The sequence below is a fragment of the Halyomorpha halys genome, unplaced genomic scaffold, assembly GCF_000696795.3.
Source record: "Halyomorpha halys isolate HHAL.00 unplaced genomic scaffold, Hhal_1.1 Scaffold1105.1, whole genome shotgun sequence".
NCBI lineage: Eukaryota > Metazoa > Arthropoda > Insecta > Hemiptera > Pentatomidae > Halyomorpha > Halyomorpha halys.
In genome coordinates this window covers 421,651-432,874 of record NW_027115192.1, presented here as the reverse complement: position 1 = coordinate 432,874, position 11,224 = coordinate 421,651, and the positions used below count along the sequence as shown (strand labels likewise).

The window sequence follows — 11,224 nt, the reverse complement described above, 5'->3', positions numbered from 1 at the left end:
AAAAAATAAAAAAACCCTATTTGTAAGTTGAACGTTTTTTGAAGGGAGTTTTACAGCATGCACTGTTACTATCCAGGGAACGTATTACACTAACTTCGTATAATCACTGTTTATTTTTATATTTTTTATATAAAGTTTTGTAATTAAAATTTAGTAGTCCGATTTGCGTAAAGTTCATGTTTTTCTGTGTATTTACCAATGAGATAGTTGTGCTGAATTTCAACCAAATCTAAAGTCTGAGATTCAGACCGTTTGATTACATATAATTCAATAAATATATGATTCAATAAAAAAATAAATAAAATTGATGTTTTTATTTATTATTTTTTAAAAGTGATTTAAAGTGATACCTATTCAGTTTACCTAAAATGTTTATCCTTATTTACTGATTTTAAACTTTTTAGTGTATGTAATCCAAATATTTTGGTACTCTGAGTAGAAGAGTGTACATTCACTTATATTAATTAGTTATTGTAGATTATTGAGATTACCTGTTGTAGCGGTTCCCTAACTGGGTACTCTTAAGCGAATGCAGTTAATATTCTAAAACCATTATAATAAAAACTGAAAAAATTAATCTAAGTAAAAAAAAACAATGCATTCCAGCATTTATTTTTGCATTTTTTTTTCTATTAAATTATATTTTCAACCACGTTAAGCATAATTGTACCAACATTATTGTTTCAGGAATTGATTTTAGGCCAGGTAAAATACCTTGGCTATAAATATTCGTTTGCTGCACTACTTTACATAATATGAAACAATTGTATTGTATAAAAGGAATATTAAGTAATTCTATATGATCATTCACAATATGTAATCAGAATTTATTGCAACCGATACATATCATTTCTAATTTAAGTGCAAATTTATTTTCGTTATATGTAGACTTCACTTATTCATCATTTCATATTGGCAGTCTGCAACAAATATTTATTTAATTATTAGTAACGGGATTAACTTTATACTATAACGTATATTTATATAAATATAATTATATATTAGGAGCAATCGAAATGTATCATACATTAATTATTGGGGCTATGGAAATAAATTAAATATATACAAATAAATACAGAAAAAACAAAATCTTATTAAAGTTTAAAATTTAACCTTAGGAAGCTAATAAAATAATGTTCGAAATATTTTACCTTTTCTGTCTTGCATTTTACAAACTCGTAAGCTGTTTCACATTTATCTGCTTTTGCTGAAAATATTTTAAATAAATTAGAATATTTGTTCAAAACTTTTATTTAATTGTAAATAATTAAATTATTTTTTTATCTTAAAATTCGACAATAAAATACGTAATCAGATAAATTGATTCAAATTTAATAAATGATATATGATAAATTTTTTCCATGTATTTTATATTTATTTACTTTTCCGCCTTTCTGAGTTTGATAAAATAAATGGTACCTGATACATCACATTCATCTGTTGCTTTTAGGAACTTTTTCTTAAGATCTTCGTCTTTTACTACTTTCTCGATCATTTCTTTTTCTCTTTCCCTATCGATGGTTCCATCTTTCTTGAACTACGAAATATACAGTAAAATGTTTATATCTTATTCCTTAATAAATATTGAAATGATTAAATATATGAAGTATAATGCTTTGTAGAATTAATTCTATGAGAAAATAATTCTTACCACCTCAGTTTTTTCGAACAAACAAGACAAAGCACACTAAAAAAAAAAAATAGAACAACATTATTTCACAAAAAATGGAGTTTATAAACAAAGAAATTTGTGGTTAACCCTTAATTCATATTATGTTATTGTATCATAATTATATGATTAGTTTTCACTCTTTTATTTATGTATTATATTCACTTTCTCACACTTTACCATTATTGCTATAATTTAATTTTTTGATAATTTTAATAATTATTTATATATATTTTTTATTTAATCGTATACTGTCATCTATCTGATAGGTATTTCTTTGATCAGTTTCTTTCCTGAGGATAAACCGCACATATTTTTCCGAAACGTGAACTTCTTAAAAAAAAACTTAGTGGTATTTTTTTTTTATAATAATGATTTAGTGGTAGATACTTCCAAAATGAAAAATGAATACTTATGATACTCTTTTAAGATACTCACTTTTTAAGTAAATTAAATTATAATATTTCAACAATTTAATGTTTATATGTATATTTATTATGATAGTAAATAATAAAACATATATTATTATATAATTTATAATTGTTATTGTCATTGGCTCCAATTGTATTCATATATTTTATGAACTCCCTCATACATTTTTTTCATAAAATAGGGAATTAGGGGGGTTGTGGAATGTCAGAGAGGGATGACGTATTCCACCCCTTATTGAGTATCAGGAGATCAGATCAGTGTTGGAGTTAGTAGTCAAAATATAAGTGATGATTAAAAAGTAATATTTATTTAGTGTTTAAGGAGCCAAGGGGCACAAACGAATATTTTACAATAAGAGTTTTGTTACCATGAACCTGTGCCTGAATCAAATTTTGTTTGTAGGAAGCAAGTGAATTTTATTTTTTACTAATTAAAAATATTGTTAATTTTATGATAATTTCAATTTACGCAGGTCGCTTTACTCTTTACGAATGCAATAGCTGAATCACATATATTTGTTTTTGCTGAAGAAATTTGAAGAATAAGAAAATTTGTCTCTATAGTTTAACTATTTTCATTTTTAATATTTTTGTTTAGCTCCAACAATTCTCCGTGGAGATTTAACCGACTGAGTGTTATCGAGATCTCTTGTAAATTGATATTAGAGTTACGGCGATGGTCAGCTTCACTTTCAATAACAGTAGCGCGTCTAAGACAGTAGTACTGTAATTTCTAGGAGTCCCGATTTGCCTTCAACACAAAATTGGCATAGTTCAGAAGCCAATTGGCTGAAAGTTTATAATAATGATTTAGAGTTTTTGTTATTGTATAATAAAAAAAATAGTTTTTTATTATACTAAATATATTGTTATTTATACGTATCATATCTAGCTTTTTAAAATTTGTTTTATTATAATTATAATTTTTTTATGTGAGTACTATTTTTATCATAATTAGATTTTTTTTTCTCTCTCTTGACCTTATATGAATGAAAACTCTGAACGCAAATACTTATTGGTTATAATTGTGGCGGATTGTAATATTATTCTTCAATAAAACAACATTTCTTTAATCAGTACTTTTGTAGTTAAAAACTAGTATTTGAACCATCGTATCCTTGAATAGCCATCGCGAGCTTTTCCTTCAATCACCTTTCATTCCTATACCTTTTTAAAGGACCTTTCTTCCTTTAACTAAAATATCAAATTTCTGATTAATTGTCATTCCTGTATGTATACTCCCAACGAGAAAATTGTTCTTACCATATTCATTTATTTCTAACAAGCAAGGCAAAGCGTACTGTTAAAAAAAAAATCAATAGGATTTGATAGGAGTTGATTCCAATAGGAAAATCCGTAAGTGAAATATATACCAGATAAAATGTTCGAAAAGTCAATTTATGCAATAATATAAACTTTTTTTATTTGTATATGGCATTGTTAGAAAGGTCAAGAGTTATCATTTAACAATAGGTAGGCATCGCTGTAATGATCAATTTCCTATGCACCTCACCATATATAACTAGGACCATAGAACTTGTTCAGTCTAGATCTACAACTGGAGTTCAATATGCTTCATTTACAAATTGTTTTGTCACTTGTGCTTCTGACAACACATTATTTTTAAAAAAAATAATAAAATTAAGGTCTTACATTTTATTATTTTTTTAAAAATAAACTCTTATATTTTGATAACGAAATTTTCATTCAAAAGGAAAAAAAATAATCTGATTTTTAGTATTTTTAACATTTAGGTTCATATGAGGTAGAGGTTCTCTATTTTTTTTTCGCCATGGTCTCGTTAACTCATAGAAAAAAGAATCACGGTGTTCTTGTCGGGCAACAAAAAAAAAAACCAAAAAAAAAACTAACTAACTAGTTATAATTGCTAAAACCTGATGAAAAGTAAGTATAATATAATAGTAAAAGAAAACCATTTATTGTTAACCAACAGCCCTGACGGAACTCTGCAAAGTAGTGCGAAACGTTAGTTAACAATAAATAATCTTCTTATACTATTTTGATACCTTTATTGACCACCACCAGGACTATCTTCCTCCAATATAATTAAATAATTTGAATAATTTAAAATTACGATTTGCATTTTTCTTTACGATTTTAAAATTACATTTTTCTTTCACAATCGAAAAACTATTCTTCACTAAAAAATCTACATTACTAAATATAACAATATATTAATTAAATGTTACAAGAATCGTGAATGAAATATAAATAATTCTGAATAAAAGTTGCTTGGAATTTAAAATTTTGATAAAATCTTATTTTTTTCAACTATATCTAGAGGAAAGCCCATTGGGAATAACTCAACAATGGGTTTCAAGCTACGTTTAATAAACCTTTTTTTCAATGTAAAAAACGAAAAAATAAGGACATACCAACCCTTTAGTCGAACATGTCATAAGCCACTAACATACACATGCATGCATGCATAATACCAAAGCCAACAACCATCGGGCGTTGATGACCAGGCTGTTAAACGCCCTTTCAAAAACTAACAAACAAACAAACCCTTTAGAAGATCATATTCTGAAAATTCTTGGAGCGACCTGCCCTCCTGATACTCCGTTAGGGGTGGCATTCGTCGACCCTCCTTTCTCACATTCCACTGTGACATCCTCCCTTCTTTCTTCATCCTCCTATAGGAACAGGTGCTATAATGAAGAAATATACATTTTTTCAAATTAAATCCTGAATTGACTTTCTAAACGCAATATTTAAGCTGGAAATAGTAAAAACAACATGTTTTATTATAAATCGGGAGTATTATTACGGCAAAAAGTAAACAAAATTAAAAGTACTTTAGACCAAAACTTTTAAAAATTCGTCAATTAAGTCCCGTTGGACTATTTAAATGAGAATAAGATCAAGCTGATATTATAAACCATTTAATTCTACAATGAATTGGCGAAGTTAATTGAAATTGTTATAGTTTTTTTCTAGAGAATAAAAAAAAATTGTTTGAAATCGATTCTGTAAATTGGTTCACCAGTCAGTCAATTTTATCAAAAACGTACATACTTTATATATAATTACTTTTGTAAATTAAAGTAAAAATAAGACACATGGACAGGGACGCAGTAAGGTTAGTTTATATAATCAAAATTTCATGATTTATTTACATCTTGCGATTTTTTAATTTTTGTTAATAATTTAATTATTGTTATATACAACTGTATAAAGATATATACAATAAGTAAATTTCCTGTTAGTGATAAAATGACATGATACAAACATATGGAGAATCTACCCATTGATAAAACTCCAATTTTAAATGAGAGTGATTGTCTTATCGTCTTTCCGGTGTGTAATGTTTTTAAACAAGCTTTATAACAGTAAATGATTAATTTACTCTCCTACACTTTACTTGTTAGTTCCCCTTACTAATATATGGAATATACAATAATCATATATTTTTGGCATCATGAGATATTTCGAATCAAGATTTAAAAGGAAATACTTGTGAAATCCCCTTAGTCCAAATTATCAAGTTTCGCAAAATGGTCTATGTATTTGTGGGCCTGTTTCTGAACACCCTAGCTCAAAAAAGAAAATTCATAAGAAAATTACATATTTAAGGCGGTTCATATATCTGGGATGTGACGGCAACCTTTTCGTCAAAATAAACTAACCAGAAACGCCACTTATTTAATAAATTTTTCGCATTTTTTAGATTTTCCTAATAACGGTTGTAAAGGTTTTTATTAAACTCTGTAAGTTAATGAGTTTTAAACGCATTGAAATAGTATGAAACAAATTAATTGACGAAGTTAAAAAAAAAGGCCCTTAAATTGTGTTTATTTAAAAAAAAAAAAATAAGTACACATTGTTGGATATAATAAAAAATTGATACATACAAAATATTTAAAAAATTGATCAGAAATTAAGGGGGGAAATTGATACATCCGATTGTAACGGGAAAATCTGAGATCACGTAGCCTTTTCTAGTTACATTATGGCTTTCTTATTTTTGGTATTCTTGGCAGGAACAAAATTTATATTCATTATTCTCATCTTGAGAAACCTTAAAATACGAATTTTATATTAGCAGAAGAAAATAAAGTTTTTGTTCATAATTTTAGCCTTCCATGAGCTATAGAATTTTTTTTCGCAATTCACAAAAATAGCGATAACTTCAACACAAGTTGAATTGTAGATCTGTGTTAGGAACCAATTGTTGTTATCAGCATATCACCTGTCGACAGATACCTTTGAAATCCCAAATCCAACTAGAAATGAAATTTTTTCACAGGAGCGTTCAATTATATTCATCTAGCAAAATCAGTTTTTATTACGCTATCTGAGTTTAAACATTCAAATTCTAACCTATCATAAAACTTATTGTTACATCGGGACCTGCTCGTGTTATACTGCAAATGTCCCGAGTGTAATTTTATGTTTGGAAAAGGGGGGGCTGAAAATGTGAGACACTTTATGCTCATGAACAACATGCATATATTTCTTCAAATTTTAATGTTAATCCCCTGGAGCGTCTTCGGGGTCTTCCGGTGTTCGCGGCAAGGGGGGGATCAGAAAATGAGACCTCCGACCCCGACTTTATATAAATCCAAAAAAAGAATGGAAAAATCGGATTACTTAAATCCGACACTTATATTATTCTGTCAGTAGCATATATGACTAAAATAGTAGAGATTACTTGTGGTTAGGGAAATCTCATATCATTCTACATTATTCAAGCTCCAAATACCATTTATTTTTTGAGACCTGTTTGTTTTTATATAATTGTAAACACATCGACATACCTATAATTCATTAATTTTCTGAAAGTGGTTTCATTATCGTCATAATCGTTGGTCTATTTATTCATTCTTAAATTTTATGTTGTTTTTTTCTCCAAATTATCTTTACCACTGCAAATTTGAAAGGGATTTTTAAGCGCTTTTATTTTTAAAGTATCAATTTATTCATACTTACCTATGATTCAATTAAATTCAACTATGTATCAATTAACTCAATTGTTCTTAACTATATATTTTTCATTTGACCTTACCAGGTTGTGTTAGAAACAACATACTTTTAAAAAAAAAATCTTACTTTTAAATTCGTGACCGTGGTGATCGAACGTATTGAGGCAACACTCAAGTATTTTTTTTAAAGTTACTTTTAATTTCGTGTCTATTATAGCTGTTTCAAATTGATTAAAATAGATAGCTGGAATTAATAAATAACTATAAATTCGAAAGATATTCTAACTCTACACCTCTACTGCAAAAATAAGAGGGAAGGGAAGGGTATTGTGGAATGTGGGAAGAAGGGTGACGAATGCAACTCCGCCGGAGGAAAAGGAAAACAGGAAATTTTAGGAGCTCATTATTTTCCGCTACTGCGGGGGGTCCTGTATAGGGGTGTTTTATTTCCAAATAATTTAAATATAAACTAAGAATCTAACTATAGTAATGAATAAGTGTTGAATAAATAATTCAATTAATTGCAATTCAAAACATTAACAAAGATTTTTTCCAAAATTATCATTTCTGATTTATTTAAATCCAGTATTCCATGCAAAAAGATAGCAAATGACTACACAATAAACTTTGGATCTAGAATAAAAGTTTCTAAAACTGGTAGGATTCAGCAAATTTTATTTTATATTATACGTATGGATACACTTTGAACAATAGTATTATAAACCAACAGAAATGACACCTTAGCAAGAGAATAAAAATTTACATTTCATGTTTGTCATTGGTTTTCGGGAATTTATAAGTAAATTTATGGACTTATCTGTTTTAAATTTATTAATTTGTGAAAAATAAATATTTAGTCAAGCCTCACTCATACAAAACGTATTGTAATTGTCCGACAGACTTAAAATCGAATTATTATTACAATGCAATCAATTATGCAACAAGTTAATTTATTAATTTTATTATGTTTGAGAGTTATCGTTATATTAAGTGATAAATATAAGTTTAAAACTTGTTTAAAAACATTCAATACGAAAAGATAGGTTTTTTTCTTAAAATAGCATTTTTAATAATCATTGTGCAAAGGAAAGTAAAGAAAGTTTCATGAGAGTATGCAAAATTGATCAACGACACATGCCGTTTTAACTTTAACACAACTGTGAGCTCCTTTGTCAGTCTGCACTACTGATCCAAAAACAGGGCTGGCATACGTCAATCCCCATCACTCCCATATTCCACAGTCCCTCCCTGCCGTTTCCAAGATATTTAGGACAATTTATTTCTTTTATTTATCTATATTTTATACTTTTATTTATTACTCTGATAATTGATATTGAGAAAACTATCTGAAAATTTGTAGGAAAAAGGGTGACAAAATAAAGGACTACTTCGAAACTTAACGAACTTAAATCTCGAGAATTATTTATTTATAAAATTCCAGCTTTTGAACTTATTAAAATGATTTCAGAAACATTGCGAAATTAACTTCACAAATCATAAACTACTTTTTTAGAAATTAATTCATAAATTATAAATTTATAATATAAAAGTTGATTTTGGGCCTGATCCCATATTGAATTGTCAAGGTTTCCGGCCCTCCCTCACATTAAATTAGTCCTTAACGCGGCATTTTACTTTTTTTGGGTCTAAATTTCCATATCTAATTTTTTTACTTTTTCAAAATGACTGAAAGTCTGCAACAGTAACATTCGTGAGCTTTACAAAGAAAACGATTCAGACCGAATGCTTAGAGTAGACTCGTACTCAATCTCCTTTCTGAGCCAGGCAACATTTTGTCGTCTTAGCAGATTTATCAGTTTCGGCTTAGTTAACAAGAGTGACCACGATTCACTTATCACATGCTTCTTAAGGACTGCACGTTTTTTTACTTGTCCCAATACTTAGCTTGGCAGAGCAATTAGTTAGGGAAAAGATTGGTTGGGATCTTCTTATCGAAAGTACATCTTGTTTTCTATTGGCACCTATTAAGCCCTCCCGAGGAACCCCGCCCCTGAATAGATTGGATTATGTCAGCAGTGGCTATTCCAAGTTTCCTCGGCACTCCAACACCTTTCAAAGTTATGTCATTTTAATTCAGAGCCTGGAATGCAGTCTGAGAACATGCAAAGATTCCGAAGTCGTTTTTCTCAATAAGACGCTCCACAGTTATCTTTAAAACTGTTTTCCACTCAAATTTGCTTGTCAACGGTTAAGATAGGAAATATTAATACAAAAGTTCTAGATAACCACATTTATAACCTAAAGGTAAGCGAGCCTCACATTTTGTTTTTAGAAAGTAAAATAAAATTTGCCTACCCTTAGTATAGAAAATTCCAATTCGCATTTTAGACATCAAGGTACAAAGTTGATTTGCTCTGTTGGTTTATTTGCCATTCTATCTGTTCTAATTAAATCGAAGCAAAGGGTACAACGCAGTAAACTTCCACTCATCTGCCAAATTCACATTTTTTTTTTAATCACAATTAAAACCCAAATAACATATATAAAAACATCAGAAATACTAGAAGTTTTGTATGTTGTTGGTCTTGTTTTTTTTTACTTTGTTTCTTGTACTATGTGTTAAAAAAAAAATAATTTGTCCAATTTCTTTCATTATGTTCTTTCAAATGTGTTAAAACAACAAATATAGAATAAGTATTTAATCAGTAGAGAGAACTAAGAAATTCATTCCGATAGTAGAACTAATAACATAATATATTACACACCGTAAAAAGTTCACACCGTTTTGTTTTGGCTACTAATTATTTTCATCTAACGAGATATATTTATATATTATTATTCAGTATTTTATTTGAAAAAGTATTTAATCATTGGAGAGAACTAAACAAATTGATTCTTTATAAACATGAAAAATATAATTCTGCAATAGGAACTAGAACATAACATATTGAAAAGTATTAAAAATCACCTAGTTACCTAGGTCAATAATTACATCCTAACAAAGTGGATATGGTTGAACGATTACATCCTCATAACAGAACTAAATACATATAAATAGCTGGAATTGTAGCATGTTCAGTCAGTATTCATTCGTTGCTCAAAGAATACATATAAAACTTCAATTTTTTAATATGTTTCATTTAAAACTTGTATTGTCATTAGTACTTTTGACTACATATTCTGTAAGCCTCAACTTCAAATGTCCAATATAATATATAATAGAATATGTTTTAAGATTCATAAATATATATATGTATATTTAAAAAAGAATTCATTATATATGTATGATAAATTCATGTATAAACAATAATAACCAAAAAGGTTATTATTCGTCAGATATTTATTTTCACATCAAAACATTCATTCCATGTTTTTCGCAGGTCCTGTCAGATGATTATGAAGAGATTAGGGCTGCATGTGAAAAAGAACATAATTTTGACCACAAAAATATGAGTGAGTTATTTTTTCATAACATTTTTCAAATTAAGTTTATTTTATTAAAATTTCGTTTCAAGTAGTAATTTTTTTTTTATCAATTAGTTTCAAACAAAATTATTTTTCTTTCAGAAATCTCTGATCCAAACTTCCCACATGAGGCTAAGGTACTGTATACAAATCATATCTTTAAATTTCAATATGTTATAACTTAATTATTTTAGCAAGTTTAAATTTTAATCGTACACAAAAAGACTATTGACCTTCAAAAATTAATTTTTAATTCGAAATTAGTTATAATAATACGTAAATGTCAAATATTACAACAATTAAATTTATAAATTATAACTTTCAAAGGGTTAACCACAACCGGAAGGTTTTAGGTATGCTCCTTAAAACCGAAATCTCTAATTGCGTTTTAATTGCTAACCCCTGCATTTCTTTGTTTATTAACTCCACTTTTTGTGAAATAATGTTGATTGATTTTTTTTTTTTACAGTGTGCTTTGTCTTGTTTGTTCGAAAAAACTGAGGTGGTAAGAATTATTTTCTCATAGAATTAATTCTACAAAGCATTATACTTCATATATTTAATCATTTCAATATTTATTAAGGAATAAGATATAAACATTTTACTGTATATTTCGTAGTTCAAGAAAGATGGAACCATCGATAGGGAAAGAGAAAAAGAAATGATCGAGAAAGTAGTAAAAGACGAAGATCTTAAGAAAAAGTTCCTAAAAGCAACAGATGAATGTGATGTATCAGGTACCATTTATTTTA

General features: G+C 27.9%; 1 protein-coding gene and 1 long non-coding RNA gene across 2 annotated transcripts in view; one reads left to right on the top strand and one right to left on the bottom strand.

Moving 5' to 3' along the window:
* Positions 1–806: 806 nt before the first annotated feature.
* On the bottom strand, positions 807–1,689 carry LOC106688330 (uncharacterized). The gene is made up of 4 exons (XR_001344312.1): positions 1,652–1,689; positions 1,420–1,537; positions 1,152–1,207; positions 807–920 (listed from the first exon to the last, which is right to left on the bottom strand). It is a non-coding gene; the product is annotated as an uncharacterized lncRNA (long non-coding RNA).
* Positions 1,690–10,094: 8,405 nt separating this feature from the next.
* LOC106688327 (uncharacterized) overlaps positions 10,095–11,224 on the top strand; it is a 5,116-nt gene continuing 3,986 nt past the window's right edge. Inside the window, exons 1-5 of the mRNA XM_014432743.2 lie at positions 10,095–10,189; positions 10,388–10,460; positions 10,575–10,609; positions 10,942–10,977; positions 11,092–11,209. Of these exons, the coding sequence (XP_014288229.1) occupies positions 10,139–10,189; positions 10,388–10,460; positions 10,575–10,609; positions 10,942–10,977; positions 11,092–11,209 (313 nt within the window). The 5' untranslated portion in view covers positions 10,095–10,138. The remainder of the gene's footprint in view (positions 10,190–10,387; positions 10,461–10,574; positions 10,610–10,941; positions 10,978–11,091; positions 11,210–11,224) is intronic.